General features: G+C 41.0%; 2 protein-coding genes across 5 annotated transcripts in view; one reads left to right on the top strand and one right to left on the bottom strand.

Moving 5' to 3' along the window:
* Positions 1–23,456, bottom strand: part of LOC122559053 (putative uncharacterized protein C3orf49) — a 115,927-nt gene that overhangs the window by 19,648 nt on the left and 72,823 nt on the right. The gene's annotated exons all lie outside the window — the stretch shown is intronic.
* LOC122559258 (cadherin-related family member 3-like) overlaps positions 15,404–23,456 on the top strand; it is a 91,428-nt gene continuing 83,375 nt past the window's right edge. The window contains exons 1-3 of one of the 2 annotated variants that reach the window (XM_087994406.1): positions 15,404–15,511; positions 19,240–19,302; positions 21,303–21,505. In XM_087994406.1, coding sequence (XP_087850532.1) covers positions 19,275–19,302; positions 21,303–21,505 — 231 coding nt within the window. In that variant the 5' untranslated portion in view covers positions 15,404–15,511; positions 19,240–19,274. Of the gene's footprint in view, positions 15,512–19,239; positions 19,303–19,330; positions 19,461–21,302; positions 21,506–23,456 lie in introns of those variants that run through there. The other variant, XM_087994405.1, reaches the window with a different exon arrangement.

Below are 23,456 nucleotides of genomic sequence, written 5' to 3'. Positions count from 1 at the left end.
AGTTTTTGTTCAATGTGTGCAGGAGGGTTTTCTGACACAGTGTGTAGACAGGCCAATAAGGGCCGATGCCATATTGGATTTGGTACTGGGGAAAGCCTGGCCAGGTGTTGGATTTGGAAGTAGGTGAGCACTTTGGCGCAATTCGGTTATGTTTACAATACAATAAGCAGGGATAGGTATACACTGTAGGGAAAAAGGTATAACTGGGGGAAAGGCAATTATGATGCGATTTGGGAAGATTTAGGATGCATAGGATGGGGAAGGAAACTGCAGGGGATGGACAGATATGAAATGTGGAGTTTAATCAAGGAACAGCTACTGCGGATCCTTGACACATATATATCTATCAGGCAGGGCAGTGGTTGTTGGGAGCCATGGTTTACTAAAGAAGTTGAAGCTCTTGTCAAGAGGAAGAAGATAGCTTATGTGAGAATGAGGCATGAACGCTCAGTTAGGGGGCTTGAGAGTTATAAGTTAGCCAGAAAAGATCTAAAGAGAGGGCGAAGAAGGGCCAGAAGGGGATGTGAGAAGTTGTTGGCGAATAGAATCAAGGAAAACCCTAAGGCTTTCTATAGGTAGATCAGGAACAAAAGAATGACTAGAGTAAGATTAGGGCCAATCAAAGATAGTAGTGGAAAGTTTTAGATTTTTTAGATTACATTACAGTATGGAAACAGGCCCTTCGGCCCAAGTCCACACCGACCCGCCGAAGCGCAACCCACCCATACCCCTACATTTACCCCTATACCTAACACTACGGGCAATTTAGCATGGCCAATTCACCTGACCTGCACATCTTTGGATTGTGGGAGGAAACCGGAGCACCCGGAGGAAATCCACGCAGACACGGGGAGAACGTGCAAACTCCACACAGTCAATCGCTTGTGTATGGAATCTGAGGAAACAGGGGAAGCACTTAATGAATACTTTTCATCAGTATTCACATTGGAAAAGGGCAATGTTAGCGAGGGTGCGGAGATATAGGCTACAAGATTAGATGTAGTTTGCATTGACAAAAAGGAGGTTTTAGCAATTTTGGAAGATCTGGAAATAGATAAGACGCCTGTGCCGGATGGGATTTATCCTCAGATTCTCTGGGAAGCCAGAGAGGAGATTGCAGAGCCTTTGGCTTCGATCTTTATGTCATCGTTGTCGACAGGAGTTGTGCCAGAAGATTGGAGGATAGCAAATGTTCCCTTGTTTAAGAAGGGCAGTCGGGACAACCCTGGTAATTATAGGCCAGTGAGCCTTACTTCGGTTGAGGGTAAGGTGTTGGAAAAGGTGAAAAGAGATAGGATTTATAATCAACTGGAAAGGAATAATTTGGTTAGGGATAGTCACACGGTTTTGTGAAGAGGTGGTCATGCCTCACTAACCTTACTGAGTTCTTCGAGAAGGTGACAAAACAGGTGGATGAAGGTAAAGCAGTTGATGTGGTGCATACGGATTTCAGTAAAACGTTTGATAAGGTTCCATATGGCAGGCTATTGAGCAAAATACGGAGTTTCGGGATTTAAAATGCTTTAGCGGTTGGATCAGAAATTAGCTAACTAAAAGAAGACGGGGTGGTGGTTGATGGGAAATGTTAATCCTGGAGCTCAGTTACCAGTGGTGTGCAGCAAGGATCTGTTTTGGGGCCACTACTATTTGTCATTTTTATAAATGATCTGGATGTGGGTGTAGAAGGATGGGTTAGTAAATATGCAGATGACACTAAGTAAGGTAAAATAGTGGATAGTGCCGAATGATGTTGTGGGTTACAGAGGGACATAGATAAGATGCAAAGCTGGGCTGAGAAGTGGCAAATGGAGTTTAATGTGGAAAAGTGTGAGGTAGTTCACTTTGGAAAAAGTAACAGAAATGCAAAATATTGGGCTAATGGTAAAATTCTTGGTAGTGTAGATGAACAGAGACGTCTCAGTGCCCAGGTGCATAAATCCCTGAATGTTACCACCCAGATTGATAGGGTTGTTCAGAAGGCATGGTGTGTTGGCGTTTATTGATAGGGGGATTGAGTTTCGGAGCCATGAGGTCATGCTTCAGCTGTACAAGATACTGGTAAGGCTGCACCTGGAGTATTCCGTGCAGTTCTGGTCACTGCATTATAGGAAGGATGTGGAAGCTTTGGGAAGTGTTCAGAGGAGATTTACTAGGATGTTGCCAGGTATGGAAGGGAGGTCTTATAAGGAAAGGCAGAATGAACTGAGGCTGTTTTTATAGGAGAGAAGAAGGTTGAGAGGAGACTTAATCGAGACTTACAAGATAATCAGAGTGTCAGATAGGGTGGACAGTGGGAGCCTTTTTCCTTGGATGGTGAAGGCTAACATGAAGGGACATAGCTTTAAATTGAGGGGTGATAAATTTGGGACAGATATCAGGGGTAGTTTCTTTACTCAGAGAGTAGTAGGGGGTGTGGAATGGCCTGCCTGCAACAGTAGTAGAATTGCCGACGTTAAGGGCATTTAAATGGACATTGGACATACATATGGATAATAATGAACGGTGTAGGTTAGATGGGCGTCAGATTAATTTCACAGGTCGGTGCAATATCGAGGGCTGAAGGGCCTGTACTGCGCTATGCTCTATCCACAAAGGTTGGCATCTGTATTGTTGGGCTGAATGTACCTAATAGATTCTTTACAATTTGATCAAAATGAATGCAAGAAGACATACATGGAAAATACATGGAAAATTTATTAGCTTAATTTACTTAATATATACAAACTGATGAGTCTCACTGTCTGATCTCAAGTCAGGGACTTTGTACAGAAGGGACTTGGAGCCTTCATTTTTCCAGCTTTTGCTTTTTATGTGATGTGGTTTGATGCCCACAATGAAGAGTTTGGGTTTAAGGCAGACTGGTCAAAAAGATCAAAAAACCATCTTCAGGTTTGGCTTCCTTGGAACACTGAGTATTATATGTTAAGACTAAATGCTACAGTACATCATTATTAAAGATTTTCCAGGCTCTAAGCTTACAGTTACATTATTGAAAAATTATTTCATATTCTGTTGCCTAATTCTAGTTAGGTTATGTCACATGCTTATCTTCATATTTCTGTCTTTAAAAACCAACTAACTCCACTCACACTCTGGTTTTTGTACCCAGAAGGGAGCAGCTTCATAACATCATTGTGAGGTTGCTCCCTTTCTTTAGGCTACCTAGTTATGTGTTCCACATACTCTCACCTTATTAATTAGTCTATTATGCAACATTAATTAGTCTATTATGCAACATCTTCCTGTTTGTCAAACAGCTAACGATCCGCATCCACGAACATCAACTAGCCAGGAAACGACACAACCAGCTATCCCTAGTAGCCACACACGCAGACGACAAGCAACATGAATTCGACTGGGACAACACTACCATTATAGGGCAAGCCAAACAAAGAACAGCCAGGGAATTCCTAGAAGCTTGGCACTCATCCACAAACTCCATCAACAAACACATAGACCTGGACCCAATATACCGGCCACTACAGCGGACAGCTGAAACTGACAACCGGAAGCGGCAGGGACAGGCCACTATAAATGCCGGAGGAAACACCACAGAAGCGCTTCACAGGAGGCTCCCAAGCACTGAGGATGTCACCTAGACAGGGAACGAAACGTTTGCAACAAAAACTTCCAGCTCGGCGAACAGAACCACAGCATTCATTATCATATTTTTGATTTCTAGATGTTTTTCCATTTTGTTCTGAAATAGGAGTTCCAATACTTTTCTTGCTATTAATGTTAAGCTGGCTGGCCTGTAGTTCACTGGATGTGTTTTGTTTCCTTTCTTAAATATATGAAAAATATTAATTACCCGCCTTTCCTCTGGGACTACAACCTTTACTAATGAATTATTAAAAGTGTGTAACAGCACCTCTGCTCTCTCTTCTCTTGATTCTATTGAAATTTACAGATACATCTCTCCCAACCATGGTTTTATTCTCTTGAGCTTTAGTTTAGTTTATTGAATATTTCTCCACATATTTTATGTACAGTTTTTATCATTTCATGTTTTGATGCCATGCCCTCTTGAACTATTTCCCTGATCAATACTGAAACAAAACCATTATTTAATATTTCTGCTACTTCTTTATTGCTGCTTTTCTCCTGTCTATTCCTTATCCCATACTATTCTTATCCCCACTTTCCTTGTTAGGGCTCAATCCCTATTACTAGATCCAGTCGCAAATCCTCCTTTTTTAATACTTATGTAGACATTTGGGGGGGGGGGAGGAATTCCAGGATTTTGACCCAGCAATACTGAAGGCATATCAACATAATGGCAAGTGGTTTGGAAGGGAACTTGCAGATGGTGTTATTCCTACAAGAGAAAGTGAGGACTGCAGATGCTGATGATCAGAGTCAAAAAGTGTGATGCTGGAAAAGCACAGCAGGTCAGGCAGCATCTGAAGAGCAGGAGAGTCAACGTTCTTCATCAGGAATGTTATTCCTATATATCTGCTGCCCTTGTCCTTTTAGATGGAAGTGGGAATGGTTTGGAACGTGCTGTTCAAAGAGCCTTGGTGAACTGCTGCAGTGCATCTTGGAGATAGTACACATTGCTGCCACTGAGCATTGAACGAAGAATGAAGAACTGGCTTGGTCATAGAATACCAAGTAGGCCCTTCCGCTCGCCAAGACTGTGTGGACACATGATGCCTTTCTAAATGAAAAACCTTTACCCTCTGCATGGTCCATATGTTTTTATTTCATGCTTATTCAAAAACCTACTAAGATGCCTCTTAAACATTGTTATTATAATGGCCTCCATCACCTCATCTGGCAGAGTATTCCAAGCACTTATCACTTTCTGACAAGTTCTGTATCTCTCACATCTCCTTTAAACTTATCCCTTTTACCTTTTGTTCCCAGCAATAGACATTTCTACCTTGGGAAAAACACTTGATTATCTATTCTATCCATGCTTCTTATAATTTTGTAAACATCCATCAGTTCACCCTCATCCTTTGATGTTCAAGTGAAAACATAACAAGTTTTTCCAATCTTTCGTAATAGTCAATATCTTCCAAACCAGGCAAAATACTGATAAACTGTTTCCTTACCCTCTCCAAAGCTTCCACATCCTTCTGGTAGTATGGTGACTTGAACTATACACATTATTCCAAATGAGGCCTAAATAAAGTTCTTTATTGCTGGAACATGACTTGCCAATTTTTGTACTCTATACCCTGACCAATGAGTGCAAACATGCCAGATGCCTTCTTGACCACCTTATCTACCTGTGTGTCACTTTCAGGAACTGTGGACCTGTATGCCAAGATACTTGTGTTTGTTGATGCTACTCGGGATTCTGCCATTTACTGTATAGTTCTCTCTTGCAATAGATCTTCCAAATGCATCATCATGCTTTTGTCTGGATAAAGTCCATCTGCCATTTCTCCACCCAGGTCTCCAGCCTTTCTATATCCTGTTGTATCCTCTGTCAATCCTCCTCACTATTCACTCCCCCAATTTTTGTGTCATTTGCAAGCTTACTAACCTGGCCACCTCCATTCTCCTCTAAATTATTTATATATTTCACAAACAACAGGACTGATCCCTGCAGAACACCACTGGTATTAGATCTCCATTTAGAAAAATACTGTCTCACCATTACTCTCTGTATTCTATGACCAAGCCAGTTCTGTATTCATCTTACCAGCTCACTAGAGATCTCATGTGACTTTACCTTTATATCTGCCTGCCATGAGGCACCTTGTCAAAGTTCTTGGTAAAATCCATGTAGACAACATCTACTGCCCTGCCCTTATCAATCACCTCAAACACTCAGTCAGGTTTGTGAGACACAACCTTCCCCTCTCCATACAAAGCCACTTTGCTATTACGTACATATTTTTCCAAATGGGGGTAAACCCTATCCCTAAGGATCTTCTTCAGTAATTTTCCTGCAACTGATGTAAGACTTACTGGCCTGTAATTTCCCGGATTATCTCTGTTGTCTTTCTTAAACAAAGGAAAAACGTTGGCTATTCCCCAGTCCTCTGGTACCTCTCCAGTGACTAAAGAGGATACAAAGATTTCATACAAGGCACCAACAATTTCCTCACCTGCCTCCCTCAGCATTCTGGGATAGATCCCATCAGGTTCTGGGGACTTGTATATCTCAGTGCTTTTCAAAACATCCAACACTTCCTTTTATGTATTGACATGGCCTACAATAACAACATACCACTCCTGAAACTCAGCGTCTGCCATGTCCTTCTCATTTGTAAATACTGATGCAAAGTATTCATTATGGACCTCACCCACTTCCTCTGGCTTCACACATAAATTCCCTTCATTCTTGAGTGAACCTACCTTTTCCCAAGCTACTCGCTTGCCCCTTAATCCTTAATCCTGCTTGTCAAAAACATTTCATGGCCCCTTTTAGCCCTCCTAAATCTTTGTTGAATTCTTTCCTGCTATCTTTGTATTTTTTGAGGGCTCTGTCTATCTTCAGTTTCTAAACCTTACGGATGTTTCTTTTTTCTTTTTGACAACACTCTCAATTTCTCTTGTCATCCAAGGTTCCTGAATCTTTCCATTCTTTTCCTTTATTTTCATCGGAATATGCTGGTCCTGCACTCTAATCAGCTGGCCTTTAAAAGATTCCCACATACCAGATATGGACTTACCCTGAAACAGATGCCTCCAATCTACATTCTGCAGTTCCTGCCTAATATTTTGTTAATTAGCCCTAATTTAGTACCTTCAACTGAAGACCAGCCTTATCCATAAATAACTTAAAACTTATAGAATGATGGTCATTATTCCTGAAATGCTCCCCCAGTGAAACTTCAATCGCCAGGCTGGACTTGTTTCCTAATGCTGGGTCTAGTATGGCCCCTTTTCTAGTTGGACCAGATACATATTGTTTCAAGAAAAACATCTGGACACATCTAACAAATTCTCCTCATTCAAACGCCTGACACGAAGACTGTCCTGGTCAATATAGATGGTGGAGTGACTGAATATTTGGGGATGTGATGCCAATCAAGTGAACTGCTTTGTTTTGGACGGTGTCAAGCTTAGTCATAGAGTCATAGAGATGTACAGCATTGAAACATACCCTTTGACCCAACCGGTCCATGCCGACCAGGTATCCTAAATTAATTTAGTTCCATTTGCCAGCATTTGACCTATATCCTTGTTATGAAGATGTGGGTGTACTGTACCATTAAGAGAGTTAAAGGCTAGCAAAACTACCTGACAACACCAAGTGTTCTTTATAAGGTAACAATGTAACACTTAGTTGAAAGCTAGATTAGCTGGGTTGCCTGGAGATGAAAACAGATTTGAATTAGGCAAATCAGTTTAAATTATACTCTGAAAAAATACCAAATTCCAATCAAGTTTGAATTTAGCATATTGACAATCTTAAAAGCCAATGACACAATCCAATGCTTTGGGGGGTATAAGACTAGGGAAAATTGAACAGTTGGGAGGAGAATTGCCACACCACCTGCATGTAGAGACTGCCCAAAAAATAGCTCTCTTAAAGGTACCTTTATTGATCAGTAACCTGTGAAGAGAATTCCCAAGAAGAAGAAAAGAAGACAGGAATACAGAGAAGAACAGAAAGCTGCTTGGTTTTGAGATAAGAAGTTTTGTTTTGTAAATCTTAATCCGGATTTTTATTGTAGAGGGGAAAGTAAAAGATAGGTTAGCGGAAGGAGTTGTAAATATTTGTTAGTTAATTATTCTCAGTTATACTTTAAGAAATAAAGTTGTTAATTTTTACTTTAAATAGTTCTTGGCCTCTTGAAGTTTCACAGATTACTGCAGGGGATAAATCTTTTCTGTGTTGCTGGTTTAAATTAAACAGGAGGGTTTACCCCGTGTTGTAATACTCTCTAAATCCGGATACCTTTTCAATGTTGTAATTGTACCAGCTCCCAGCACTTCCTCTTGCAATTCATTCCATACATGTACTACACACTGTGTGAAAAAGTTACCACTTAACTCCCTTTTAAATCTTTCCCATCTCACCTTAAACCTATGCCCTCTAGTTTTGGAGTCCCCTATCCTGGGGAAAACTATTCACCCCATCCATACCTCTCATGATTTTATAAATCAGCCTATTCAGCCTCTCTCCGTCGCACAAACCCTTCAACCTTGGCAACATCCTTGTAAATCTTTTCTGAACTCTTTCAAATTTAACATCTTTCCTATAGCAGGGAACTGAATGCAGTATTCTAAAAGTATTCTAACCAATGTCCTGTACAGCTGCAACATGACCTCCCAACTCCTATACTCAATGCACTGACCAATAAACACAAGGGTACCAAATACTTTCTTCATTACCCTATCTACCTGCTGACTCCACTTTCAAGGAAGTATGAACTTGCACTCTAAGGTCTCTCTGTGTTTCTTGAGCTTCTTGAGTGTTGTAGAGTTCCACTCATCCAGTAAAGTGGGGAATATTCTATCACAATCCAAACTTGTGCCTTGTAGATGGTGGACAAACTTTGGGGAGTCATGAGATAAGTTATCTACTGCAGTATTCTCAGCCTACGGACTGCTCTTGTCACCATATATGTAAATGGCTGTTCCAGTTAAGTTTCTGGTCAATGGTAATCCTTAAGATTTCAATAATAGGATTTTCATGATGGTAATTCCACTGAAATGTCAAGGGGTGGTGGCTGGATTGTCTCTTATTGGAGATGGTTGATGCCTGGCATTTTTGTGGTATGAATGTTACTTGCCATTTTTCAGCCTAAGCCTGGATATTGTGAAGATTTTGTGCTTCAGTATCTGAGGAGTCAAAAATGATGCTGAACATTGTGTAATCATTATCAAACATCCCTACTTTAAATGGTGGTGGAAATGTCATTAAAGAAGCAGTTGAAGGTGGTTAGGTTGCTAATTTATATTGCAGTATGTGCCCGACAAAGTCATCAACCAGTAAAGGGGTTTTGAAAAAGATGCAGGATTTATCAAACCATGAAACTCCTGGATCCCTGAATGGAGGAGGAGAGGTGAAGAGGAATAGTGGACCAAGCACCAGAAGAACAAATCCTGTAGGTGCAGCTTGCAGCCAGACAAGCTATAGAAGCACTTCAAGGAAAATGAAGAAGTCAGACTGAACTCTGGTTGTGTCAAGTCCCACCATTTTCCAGAAACCACAAACAACCACCTGATGTCAGAGTGTGACTTTTGTATAATGCTGCAGGATAAGTTATGACTCGTGGGATATGGTAAGCACCCAGTATCAAGTGTATCAAAAGACACAACTAAGTTGGACTTCTTCATATTTGGTTCCTTCCAGAGGTCCACCAGGGAGCTATGCAATGTCCCCATTGAGTTAATCACTGCTACATTAAGTAGGTGGCCCAGACCTTGTTCAAATGTATGGACAATTCTTATAATACTGCAATGATCCCGATAGTTCCCAGGCAAAGCAGAGTATTGGTTTGGGACCTTTGTAATGTATAGAGTCCCTACAGTGTGGAAACAGGCCCTTTGGCCCAACAAGTCCACAGCGACCCTCTGAAGAGTGTCCCACCCAAACCCGTTCCCCATTACTCTACCTTTATCCCTGACTAATGCACTTAACTGACACATCCCGGAACACTATGGGCAATTTAGCATGCTGAAAATGTGTTGCTGGAAAAGCGCAGCAGGTCAGGCAGCATCCAAGGAGCAGGAGAATCGACTTTTCGGGCGTGAGCCCTTCTTCAGCAATTTAGCATGGCCAATCACTTAACCTGCACATTTTTGATTGTGGGAGGAAACTGCGGCACCTGAAGGAAACCCACGCAGACACGGGGAGAATGTGCAAACTCCACACAGGCAGTTACTCGAGACTGGAATCAAACCCGGGTCCCTGGTGCTATGAGGCAACAGTGCTAACCACTGAGCCACCATGGTCTATTCACATGTGCAGGGTGTAATCAGTTGTATCTGTAAAGCCATCAGCTCCTTCATAACAGCAAGTAGTTTTTATGAACATGAAGAGGTTCTATGAAATTAACATCCATGTGATGTGCAACTACCCGAAGCACATCCTGTAGATATGTGCCTCTTCTCAAGGAACTGTCATGGAAGTCTCAGTACTTCAACACCCTCAGATGGCAAATCTGTCCAGTTCCATGCATGATTTCACAGATGGCTCCTTGGAACAAAGTGTGCCAACTTGATTTGTGTACTGATGCTGATGAGAAAGCCTTGCATTGCAGCTAAAGAACAGTACACAGGTTGACCCAAACCACAATCAAGCAGACAATTGGTTTATCGAGGATTGATTTGTTGCCTTAACTGTTGCCAATGGAACAATGCAGAGCGCTTCATTGAAGATTCCACGCTCATAATTGTCTGCTACACAGCTTATCATTCGAGAGAGGGAAAGTGTTGTAGCCAGAAGACTTGGATGAGCCACATTTATCTGATGAAGATGATTGGGAGAAGGAAGCAGTTAACTAAATAAAGGGTGGTATGTTTGATACTTTGAGAGTTTGAGATAATCAGTATCTTTTTTTTGAATAATCTATTTAGTTGATAATACGCATTTACATTGATTTCAGGAAAGGACATGGATTCGCAACTGACTTGATTTGATTTGATTTATTTATTGTTACCTGTATTTTGTTACAAAATAGACTGAAAAGTGTTGTATAATGTTACTGCTATCTGACACCATCTTAAAACACAGAAAAATAAACCAAAACATAGAATATAAAGGCAGAAAAATAAAGAAATAAAAAAACGTGTTCAGTTTTACAATCCTACTTGTTAAGTGCTCCACCATAGGCCATGGGCTTGGTGGTCAGGCATGAGTCCCTTTCACCACTGCCACTGGAATGGAAGTCACCATTCTTTGGCACCAGCTCACCTCCACCTTTACCCTCATCACTATGGATCTCCACAAACTTCCTTTTATTCCTCTTAGATAGCGGAATGATTTAAATCCACAAGAGAAGTCATTTATTTCAGCCTAATGGATTCAGGTTTTAAAAAATCAAATTAGATGTTCAGAATAGACTGTGTTGGTTCTGCATATGATAGAAAGCTTACACCAAAGGCATCAGTCATGGAGTGAAGCACAGGCAGCCCTGTGATAATCGCAGTTACACTCACTTCCAGCAGTTGTAATATCCTTGAGTGACTCTTGCATAAGACCTCCAACGTGCATTGCCAATTTATCTCAATGCTCTTATTAGTTATTGGGATCCATCAGGGATCCATCACCCAGCCTCTCCATGCACATTATCCCTTCCATGGAAAGGCCCATTTTCTACCTATCTCCTTACAAACAGTAAGATGATGATGATGCAAGGTTTTATACTGCAAGTGAGAAGACAACAATTACTAAAAGAAAGGATTCAGCAATAGTCAAACAGAAGTATTGATCAGGAATATGGAAACTATAACCATCTATCACCTGGGGGTGTCTAAAATGTGCTTTCTGATGCACGTTTCAGAGCTACAAAGAGATGTGGGCCCAATGTGTATAATTGAGGAGAGGTAGGCTGCTGGACATGATAGATTGTGTCCTGTGATGACCCTGGGGAGATCCCCTTGGTGCCCAAGATCAGAACAGCCCTGATATGCTGAGGGGCTTATGTATAAGTGCTGCCCCTCCTCTGAGGTTGAGACAGAGGAGCTGAGAAGTACCTGTACCTCATCAGAGCACCTTGGGTGGTAGCCTCGGTAAGATGCTGCTACTCCGCCACCATCTCAGTGTACCATAACATCTCCCTGTCTACTAGAGTCACCTGGAGAGGAGTGCAGGGGCTTTATTCCATTCTCACCTGGCCTCTGAGAACATAATGCTAATGATCAAAGTGTTGCTGCACAGACTTATGGCAGATCTAGCAGCCGCTAGCTAATCTGGTAGATTTTACTTTCTCTAGTGTTGCCACCCTCTCGATGCAGGAATCTACATGCTTACAAGCTGACAACCACAGCATGCCAGGTCTGGATTGTCATCCCCATTATCTGAGCATGGCTGTGGCTTCTGGCTACTCTGTCAGATATTCTTCTGTCTGCTATGGCAACAACAACAGGGAGGAATATTCTCCTCAGCCTGGGGATCAGCATGGGCCAGGCCTCCAGTCGTACTCTGACTATTAGGCCCCTCAGATGCTCTTTTGTGTGTGAGAAGTGTTCACCACTTTGTGAACTCTTTTTAAATTGCAAATATGTACCCATCAAGGTCAACATATTTGTGTTGGTGCGGGGGGGGGGGGGGGGGGGGGGGGGGATGGAAAGATACATTAGTTTGGGAGCTGAAGTCTCTTATTCTGGGATTGAGGCTTTTATTTACTGGTTGAGGTCTATTACTCTGGGTTTGAAGAGTCTCAGTCCGGTAGTGGTTGGCTCCTATTTGGCTCTTATTCTGGGCACTCTGTTCAGGGGGTTGATAGCTCTCTGTTGGTGGGGGTGATAGCTCTCTGTGAGAGGCATTGATGCATCTCTTCAGGGGGTTGTTAGCTGTCTGTCAGAGGGTTAATATCGCTCTGTCAGGAGGCTGTTAACTCTGTCTAGGGGGTTGGTAGCTCTGTCGGGGAGTTGATATCTCTTGGTCAGGGAATTGATAGCTCTCTGTCAGAGGGTTGATGGATCTCTGTCAGGGGGTTGATATCTCCCTGTCAGGGGGTTGATGGATCTCTGTCACGGGATTGATATCTCTCTGTCACGGGGTTGATGGAACTCTCAAGGGATTGATGAAACTCTGTCAGGGGGTTGATGGATCTCTGTTGGAGATTAATGGAAATCTGTCATGCGATTGATGTATCTCTGTCAGGGGATTGATATCACTCTGTCATAGGGTTGATGGATCTCTGTCAGGGGATTGATATCTCTCTAATGGATTTCTGTCGGAGGTTAATAGTTCTCTGTCAGGGGATTGATAGATTGATTAGATTAGATTCCCTACAGTGTGGAAATAGGCCTTTTGGCCCAGCAAGTCCATACCGACCCTCCAAAGAGTAACCCACCCAGACCCATTCTCCAACCCGACCCTATATTTACGCTGATTAATGCACCTGACACTATGGGCAATTTAGTATGGCCAATTCACCTAACCTGCACATCTTTGGATTGTGGGAGGAAACTGGAGCACCAGGAGCAATCCCACGCAGGCACGGGGAGAACGTGCAAACTCCACACAGACAGTCACCCAAGGCTGGAATTGAACCCGGATCCCTGGCGCTGTGAGGCAGAAGTGCTAACCACTGAGCCACCATGCTGCCCCAAGGGGATCTCAGGGGTTGATTGCTTTCTATCAGGAGATTGATATCTCTCTGTCAGGGGGTTGATGGATCTCTGTCAGGGAGTTGATGGATCTCAGGGGTTGATAGCTCGCTGTCAGGGGATTGATATCTCTCTGTCAGAGGGTCGATGGATCTCTGTCAGGGGGTTAATGGATCTCTGTCAGGGGGTTGATATCTCTCTGTCAAGGGGTTGATGGATCTCTGTCACGGGGTTAATGGATTTCTGACAGGTGGTTAATGGAACTCTGTCAGGGGATTGATGGATCTCTGTCAGGGGATTGATATTTCTCTGTTGGGGGTTGTTAGCTGTCTTTCAGGTGTCCTGTTACTCTCTTTACATAGGTGGGGCCTGGCATAGGTTGGTATGGCAACACTGCAAGTTCAGAAGCAAGGTCTGGCAGCAGTTGAAAGTGATGCCATGTGTATACTCCCATCAGCTGACGCTGAAATCAGCACCTTCATCCATTCTACACCAACACTTGATTTGTCAAGTGCTGCACCTCCCTTCACTGTGTATTCCATTTAGCCAGCCATTTTCATCCAAATGGCAATATTGCCCACTTGTTCTTTCTGTCATTAAATTTCACCAAGTGAGTGAAAATTTACCATTGTCTGAGATTTACTCCCCTGAACAGAAGATGGCAGTAAAGACTGGCAGTAGAAGATGTTAGTTTAAATATGATTGCAGCCACAGTATTCTCTATTAGCTATCTCTCTACACAACTATAACCCATCAAGATGATAGTTATTGATATATTTTATAGTATCCATTGTTGTTGATGTATTGAAATGACAAATAAATGGCTCCAATAAGTTTTGCCAAGTGCTTGTCACCCGATACTTGTGTCCCACTTTGTTACAAATCATATTGAATCTAACCCTTCTTGGGCAAAATATTGCGTAGAAGCATATTTCTACTGTTGCTGTCTCCTGCATTTTGCTGAGTTATACATGCTAAAGACAAGACATTTTGCAAATATTTTGGGAAGCTAATTAAGCACATAAGGGAATAAAGTTATTTTGCCTAGTTGATGAATTGAGATGGGAGAAGGTTCCTGTGAAGCATAAACAATGGTATTTAGGGTATTTGTGTTGAATGGCCTCTTTTTTATACTGCAGACATTTGATTTGATTTGCTTTGTTATTGTCACATGGATCAAGGTACAGTGAATGTTTTGTTTTGCATGCAGTACAGGCAGGTCAGACCATACAAAGTGCATTAGGGAGGTAGAACAGAGTAAAGAATACATTTAGAATTGAGGTTTAGCAGAGCAGAATGATTATAAGATCTGTAAGAATACAATCAGCTTAGACAGCTCACAAAATGTTGCCATGCTCTGGTGCCATCTTGAATAAACTGCATAGAAACTGTGCATATCAATGTGTTTAATTTCGATAAATTAGCTCAAAATGTCACATATTCAAGAAAAATACCTGTACCTCAGCATTTATGGGCAGAGGATTGTTATGCTTCACAAAAGAACAATGCTTTGGTTGGCAAAGATTGTTGTATCAAATTGTCAGAGATATCTGCAGCCTATTGTGAGTGTACTCCACCTGTCATTGCTCCACCTGATGCACTTTTAGAACTCGCAGCCAGACAGCCACCCGATCATCCTATCTATCACCAACTATCTGTGAGCTTCCTACCTCTCCATCCCTGACCAAGAGGGATGCAGGTTTGGCACTTACCTGTGTACATCTGTGAACTCAATCACTTGCAGTGACCAGTTCAAAATCTTGCAATTTTGCAATCACTTCTTTTACAATGGGGAGAAAACAGATCAATGAGAGAGCAAAGGTGAGGCACTCAGCCAGTCGAAACAGTGTACTTGACCATGAGGCTAATGCGTCACATTGAATAAGGATTAGAGTATCAACATAGATTGATTAAATGGGAAGGTGATTAAGTGTGTGGAAACTGGAGGAAGGGGTCTGGCCAAGCTGAACATCAACAGGTCCAGACACAGTTGATAAAGGGAGTCATAGTACCTGACTGTTTGACTCTCTTTTATGGTTATGTCCACACTCAGTTGCCCATGGAGTGGGAGCATGCAGAGTCCATCAGCATAATCTATGCTTTTAGTGACCTGTTAGCAGAGAATAGGGTGCATCTTTGCCCTTGGTAATGATATTTGGATAAATTTCCATTGACCTTTACTTTTATTATCATGTTCCAACACAGGCTTTCTAAACCACCATTGCTTATTTAAAAAAAGAGTAAAACTGGAAGGAAACTGAGAGCTTCTGCAAGTTGAGAGCCTGCGGACAGTGACTGAACAAGAACAAAAGCATTGAAGGTGGGGAAGGTGGCGGTAGCTAAAAATACAGCATATAGCTGAACTTTTCCTTCTCTGGTTTGGGCATTAAACCACTTCCTACATTACAAGAATGACCTGAAAACAGTGTTCTTGCTGCGCCCAACTTCTCAGCCACCTCCAACCGTTCTAAAAATCATACAACACCAGGTTACATCTAATAGGACCACCACATCATGACCTCTAATAATAGTTACTTAGTGAGAGTCTCAGGGTTTTTTATGTCCTTGGCTGAAGTGACAATCCCCCTACTCCTCCTAACTATTCCTGGTAGAAATTCCTCTTGGGCATCATTACTTTTAGTCCTCCTCATACTCTATGACTACCATTCGTCCTGAATACCTCCAATTTACACTTATGCCTTCACTCTTTATTTGTCACTGAGTTCAAACCACATGGGTTTGTATTATTCTCAATCTATAGTTAGAAGGTGCATAACAAGAAATCAAAACAAATTGGAACAATTCAGCTGTGATTGCAAACTTTAAACCATTTAGTTGACCTCCCAGATTTCCTTATGCAGTTCCACTGCTCTCCTCATCCTTAGCACAGAGCCTTCTTCAGATTAATATCAGAGCCACAATCTCACCTGTCACTGCAGCCTGAATTTTACTGAACTGAGAGTCATAGAAATAGGGGCAGAGGGTCGAGTGAAAAAGTGAGGACCACATCGGGATGTTTCCTTGACACAGCTGGGGAAGTGGTGAGCAGGAGGTAGAGTGGTGCCTGAATCATCTGCCTACTCCACAGGGGCCTTCAAGAAAGTAGCGTCTCTGTGACAACCGAGGGTGCCATCACAGCAATAGGCTCCATGATCGCATGAAGCAGCCTTCAGTGGGAAAGGCATGTTTCATAGCCCCAATATATTTTTCCCCTTCATTGAGTAGGAATTTTCCTCTATGGCCATCTTGAACTTATTATTTCTAATTACCTACCCAAAGATACTTTGATTTTGCAGTTCCCCAACGTACCTCTGCAGCACCCAACTCTCTTTCAGGGGTGCTGTTTAGGTTTTGTGGCTGTTGGCTGTCAAATTTGGTGAGTGCAGGTCCTCTATTTGGTCCCAAAATCAGGATCCGAAGCCCCCAGGAAAGTTCTGCTCTTCTGTGCAGTTTGTCAGTTAGGAACCCCTCAGTACAGTCATAACCACAGAAGAGAGGCAGACAGTCAGGTAGTACAACTCCCCTTATTGTCACATGATAATTATGAAGCTGTTCCACCCATCCAGCTGGACAGTAAGGATCATAGTCTCCAATTTAAAGGAGAGTTGACAGTCTTTCTGATGATCTGGGCAATATTGATTCCTCAGCCAGTAACTCCAAAGCAGACGAACTAGTTGTTTATCTACCTATTCTTTATGGGCTCTTGCTATCTACAAAGTGATTACTGGTTTACTGTAGTCACAGCAGTTCACTTCTTGCTTGTAAAATGCATTGAATGTGCTTGTGAGAGAGGTAGTTAGGAGCTAAATAAATGTAAACTTTTTATATTCAATTTGTAGAAAAGAGGATGTAATTGAAAAAAAGTCCTCTTTAATGATTTAACTTGAATTATAAGTATACAACATAAATGGTTATTTATTTAAAATATCATGTTTACCTGCATTAAAATATTCCACTTCTACCTTTATTCAGACGTCAGTGGCTGATTAAATGTTTCCACAGCCCAAGGATCCTTTTGCCACGGTGTAGTATGTGCTCAATTCAGAGCTTCCTCCTTGGGTCAGCTGATTTAAGAAAACTTCATGATAACCACATAAATATTTATGTATATCTTTACAATGTCAACCAGTGTTGTGAGACCTATTGGAGGCCATTAGCATGACATGTGAATCAATATGTAACCCTGTTAAACTGTGAAGACAACTGAAATTATATGTGTTCTTGGTATAATGATAATTATTATTATGTAATAGACTATGATAATGTACATGTTACTTTATGTGTTATCATTGTGGAGGAATTGAAGGATATGATTTTGCTCTAATGTTGAGAGCTTTTCTGGGCAATTGCTCAGGGATAAGAATGATTGATGTCAAGCAATTTCCTTTTGCCAGAGGTGTTCTTGTAGCAGAAGATTAGCTCTTCTGGGACAGTGAATGCATTTAAAATTTGCCAAGTCAATTGGAGACTGATACTATGTGATCAACTTCTGAGGAAGTCATTTTCACAGCAGATTTGCTGACTTTATTTAAACCATGACAGACATATGAAGTGGAATTCAAATGTGTTTATCAAAATACTGTACAGTTACAATATATAGTTCTGAGTTGATGTGAGTTCTTTTCACTTCAAAATCAAGACTAGTTTGCATTACAGTACACTGACAAGAGTACTTGTCAATACTTCTCTTAACTTTTCCTTTTTGTTCCTTTGAAGATCAATATACATCATCCTAAATACACTGTTTTCTTTCTAAAAAGTGTGCAATTTCCTTTACAAAGTCTCAAAGCTATACAGCCATTTTATACTTAAGTTCCAATGTCTTTCTTATTCCTCTCTTAAAAATAAGTTAGATTTACCCAACCAATTCCTGACATATTGCACTTCTTGAAAATTTCTAACCATTTCTGCTTTGGGCAATGCCTTGGCCAGTTTTTATTTCTCTATGACAAAGGTGAATATTTTAACTGCATGTACTTCATCAACCCTTCAGAATTTTCAAGTTGTCAATTCAGTCAAATCAACATCTCTCCTATTCGAAGCAAATAAAGAATACATTTTCAGCACAATGGGCCTGTGGATGGCTGAACAAATCTTACTTCAGCTGAAAATCAAGTCTGTTTAATCTATGGCCTCTTGTCGTGGACTCTGCCACAGGGACCAATTTGTTTCCATCTGCCTCAATTTTTTCACATTTTCACATTTCTGACTTACTCCTGTAACTTTACGTTCCTGTCTGATGAAAAACAACTCAAACTTTTCAACTCTTTATCCTTACCTGTATTTCATTAGACCCGACAGCATCATAATGAAGCAATGGAAGGGCAAAGCAGGAAAATACTTCTTCAGAAGAGGTGTTAATTTTGCTAAACGTCAAGGCTGTAACCCTCTAAAGAATGATACAGCCTAATTTTTCTGACAAGGTATGCTCAAATTGAGCTACTTTTGAACATTGGTCAAACGGGTGCACAAAAACCTTGTGCACCACTAACCTGATCTTGAAGGTGGACTGAATTTTAAAAATGGTTTTACAATAATAAAAAAAACACAAGAGGGAATCCACTACAGTACAATATAAAGCCTGATTTATGCCACAACACAACGTTGCCTGAATCTCTGCTTCTCAACCTGTCATCAGAAGGATCACATTTCAGCTCCCCCCTCATTCAGTGGCCCTACTCATCATGTTTCCTATTCTTGCAGGGCTATAGAAGCCAACCACCTCTCACCACCACCTCCTGCACTACTATGTCAATTGTCAATCAGGAAATCTGTTGCATTTCATTACACTGGTGTCCATAGCTTTAAGAAAATCCTCTCTTAAATGTGATCTTTTCTGAGCTTGTCATGTTTCCTCTTCAAGCAGTTTGGGAAAAAGCTGTAACAGATTTGAGGTGTATAAATCAGACATTAGAGTATGGTTGGAAGCATGGAAAATGCTGCGGTTTGGAATATCATATTTCTTAACACATGGATTGAATTACGTTTAGGCTGAACGCAAATAAGGTAGCTTTTATAAGTCCGTGATTGAATTTCTGCTTTCCACAGATGTCACTGTAAGGTTTTGGAGGTGTAACCAGTCAATGTTTGTGTTGGACACCTGGAGACGAGGTAAGATTTGAATTCCAAACAAAGCTATCAAACATACGTCCTCATAGGAGAGAAACTACAAACTTCATGAGCAAAAGTCATTTGCTGCTCTATCCCGCACACTTTGAAGAAAATGTGGAAAACTTTGTCTGTCTTCTTTTTATTTGAATCATTGACAGGTTAGCGTTTCTAACAAATTAAGATGTAATATTTTACCCATTTTAAAAAAATTAACAAATGGAACATATATGGAGCACGATACATATGTCAGTAATAATTATTTAAAATGGTAAAATAGTATAAAGATTTTAAAGTGCCTTAGGTAATAGGATTATGTTTCAAGCAACAGAAAAGGACAATGATTTTTTACAATTTATGAAAGGTTTTAATAACTTGATTCCCTTGTTTTACTCTAGCTGCTGTATGCAATACGTTTAACAATACATTTCAGTTGATCTCCCGGTGAAAGCTGCATACTAATTATTTATTGCAATGATATGCTTATTAAATAATTCAAAGATATTGTTAGGAAATAGATAATAAGGGACCAGATCTTCTGGTCTCCTGATGGTTGGAGACTGGGCATGCCCCCAAAGATGTGCATTGAGACCATATAGTAGTCTTAATGCATGGACAGTGGAAATTGTCTGGGAGTTTACAAACAAATCCCATGAGCAAATATCCTCTAACTTTGAGTTAGAATTGAAGGCTTTTGAGGTTTCTAACTCATGTATATGCGTGGCTACTCAGGAAAATTAGATAGATAAAAACCATGTTTAACTAAAATTCTGAATTCCCTGACTCCAGACTGAACACTGTCTGACTGCTGCCTGAACTGATTGCTCCCTCCCCTAACTAACCCCTGACCAAACTATCTCCCAACTCCACAACTACCCACTGACCCTACCTAACTGATGGCCCAAACTGACATTTCCCACACGACTAAGCCTCAGAGCGCAACTTGGCTCCCTACACTTTACTACACTGACATGACTGGACAACCCACCAGCTTCATCCAACTACACTCTCAAATATCCCCTCAAGTACCCAATGACACTTGGACTTCAGTGTTAAGCTATGTGGAGAGATTACACAAATTAGGCCTGTTCTCTCTAAAACTTAAAAGGTTAAGAGATGATCTGATCAATGTCGTCAAGATATTAACAAGAAAAGACAGGGTAGATAAAGATAAACTATTTCCACTGGTTGGGGATTCTTGAACTCAGGGACATAGTCTGAGAATTAGGGCCAGACTGTTAAAGAGAGATGGTAGGAAGCACTCCTATAACAAGAGGTGGTAGATATTTGGAACTCTCTTCCACAAATGCACCTCCTGATGCTGCCTGGCTTGCTGTGTTCGTCCAGTCTCCTGCTTGTCTACCTTGGATTCCAGCGCTTCTTGTCTATTCCACAAATGGCAATGGAGACTAGTTTGGTTGTTAATTTTAAATCTGAGATAGGTCAGATTTTGTTAAGAAAAGGGATATTGGCTTAAGACAGGTATGTGGGGTTAGGTCACATATCAGCCATTACCTCACTGAATATTGGAGCAGGCTTGAGGCGCTGAAAGGAATATTCCTGTTCCTCTGTTCCTAATATGTCCTGACCTGATCACATCCCACCACAACACAACTAACTCCCTGACCCAACTTATAATCTACCCATCCACTTGCCACCTTGTCTTTCTACTCACCTGCCATCCTATTTCCTTATGCACCCAACTGTCACCCTAACCCATCGCCACTTGTCACACGACCTTGATCCTTCTGCCACTCCCCTGCTTCACCCATCCACCATTCTCCCACCTTGACCAGCTGACACTCTACTTCCTCACCCACACAGCTGTTATTCAATGTCCTTTCTCCCATGTCATCCTAACCTAATGACCCAATACATGACCTGTAATCCTAACCCAATTCATGAAATCAGTGAAAAAGAAATATTTTTAGAATTAAGTTGCTAACCCTAAAAAATATCATATTCTCTGTGAAATTTGACTTTGAAATTTTTCCTTCATCCAGGTACTCATTGTGCACCAACTATTTCTGGTGTGAACCCATTGAATCTTAACCTTCAAGAAGATGCAAAAATCCATCATCTACTCACTACAATTACAGTTGCTTTGCCTGCAGGAGATAAATTAATTGGTGGTCCAGTAATCATTAATGCTGATCCTGCTCAATATCCATTTGATATAATTCCAAATACAACAAATATGTGGGATGTAAGTTTTAAAGCACTTACTTTCTAGAGTTTCTGTGTATAGATTACTTTATAAAATTGCAGAATCTAAAAAGCAAGACTTTAAGAATATAAATTTATGTATCTTTTTAGTTATTTGTCTGAGCAATAATTGCTTACAAATTTGAACATTAAAATATAATCTGAGAGATAAAATGATATTTAGCACGGTTTTTTACTTTCATAGAAATACTTTGGAGAAATGCTGCAGGTTTGTTGAAGTTATGAATTTCCACAGTTTGTTCAGTCTCAGTCTGGTTCCCAGTTTCTTCAGTGTCATTCTGACTCCTGGTTATTTGGAATTGTGAACTCTTGTCTGATGTATTCTTGGAGGTGTGATCACATGGCATTTCCTCACAGTTTGGAAATATTATTGCATTGATCTAAGTTGCATATCAGTATCACCAAGAGCCAGGTAAGATACTTCTGTTTCATAGTGACACAAGTAGAGTCATGGAGATGTACAGCATGGAAACAGATCCTCATTGCAACTCATCCATGCCGACCGGATTTGCTAAATTAATCTTGCCCCACTTGCCAGCATTTGGCCCATATCCCTCTTAACCCTTCCTATTCATGTACCCATCCAGATGCTTTTTAAATGCTGTAATTGTACCAACCTCCACCACTTCCTCTGGCAGCTCATTCCATACACACAACACCCTCTACCTGAAAAAGTTGCCCCTTTAAATCTTTCCCCTCTCATTTTAAACCTATGCCCTCTAGTTTTGGACTCGCCCACCCCAGGGAAAAGACTTTGTCTATTTATCCTACCCATGCCCCTCATGATTTTATAAACCTCTGTAAGGTCACCCCTCAGCTTCTGATGCCCTAGGGAAAATAGTCACAGCTTATTCAGCCTCTCCCTATAGCTCAAAATGATATAACTTAAATATTAAAGAGAAATGCAAGATTTAAAGGAAAGGAAGGTTGAAACAATATGTGTATATCGTGTTTCTGCAGATCGATCACAACAAGAAACATTAAATAATTATACTGACCCAACGATTAGGTAAAGATAAAGTCACATTAGTCCTACCGCCATAGAGCTGCTCTCTCATTCAAGAAAGGTGACTGGTGGATCACAAATAAAAGTAAACTAAATCTAAGATTTTCATGCAATTTTGAGATTTTATACAATGCACATCAATATAGAAAAATTATGAATAAAATCAAAACCAAAGTTAGTTCTATTTACTGACTTCCCCATCTGCCAATAAACTTCACAGAGTGATGTTCAGTCCTTAGGGAACAGTATCAAGGTGATTGAATCACGTGGTGCAACACAACAGCACATAGCCTCTGACCAGACTCTATGGAATCAAGAATTGGATCCTTCCTTGAGATCAGGAAATGGTATTCATGGTCAGAATTCCTACTCCAGATTTGTGTCTGAATCTGCCTGATAGTGATACCTCTTCTCCACTATTCCCTGCCTGGCTGGAAGCCAAAACTATCAATTAGGCTGATTTCAAAGTTGGGAAACCTGTCAGGAGCTTCTTACATTCTAATAGGTCTGCCCAACTTTCAGTGGGTTTGAAAAGTTAAAATACCTCTATGATAGCTGGATAATACAGAAATTGGGATTAATCATTCGAGAGTATACAGAGTAGCACTGAAAGTTAGAGAGTAGGAAAACTAAGACTGATGGCCCAATTTTCCCCTGGAAGTGGGGAATTGGGATTGCATCTTCAGACTTCTGGGGGACTGTGATTTTGTGATGTCAATGGTCATAATTCACCAGAATGTGAGTCCTGGACCCAATTGAGTAAACCTGAGGTGGAATTGGAGATGGGATAATTCTAGAGTGGGCAAGTTGAAAGGTCTTCCTCCATTCCTAAGTACATGATCCTTGATTTCCTCATGGATAAACTTCAAACATTAAGCTGTATTGAGAAGGCCTCAAAATGCATTTAAATTAATTTGAAAGAATG

This window comes from Chiloscyllium plagiosum, unplaced genomic scaffold (genome assembly GCF_037043375.1).
Source record: "Chiloscyllium plagiosum isolate Xiang-an unplaced genomic scaffold, Cpla_swu_hap1 HiC_scaffold_14, whole genome shotgun sequence".
NCBI lineage: Eukaryota > Metazoa > Chordata > Chondrichthyes > Orectolobiformes > Hemiscylliidae > Chiloscyllium > Chiloscyllium plagiosum.
The sequence above is the reverse complement of the archived record's forward strand: the minus strand, read 5'-3'. Positions and strand labels throughout refer to the sequence as shown.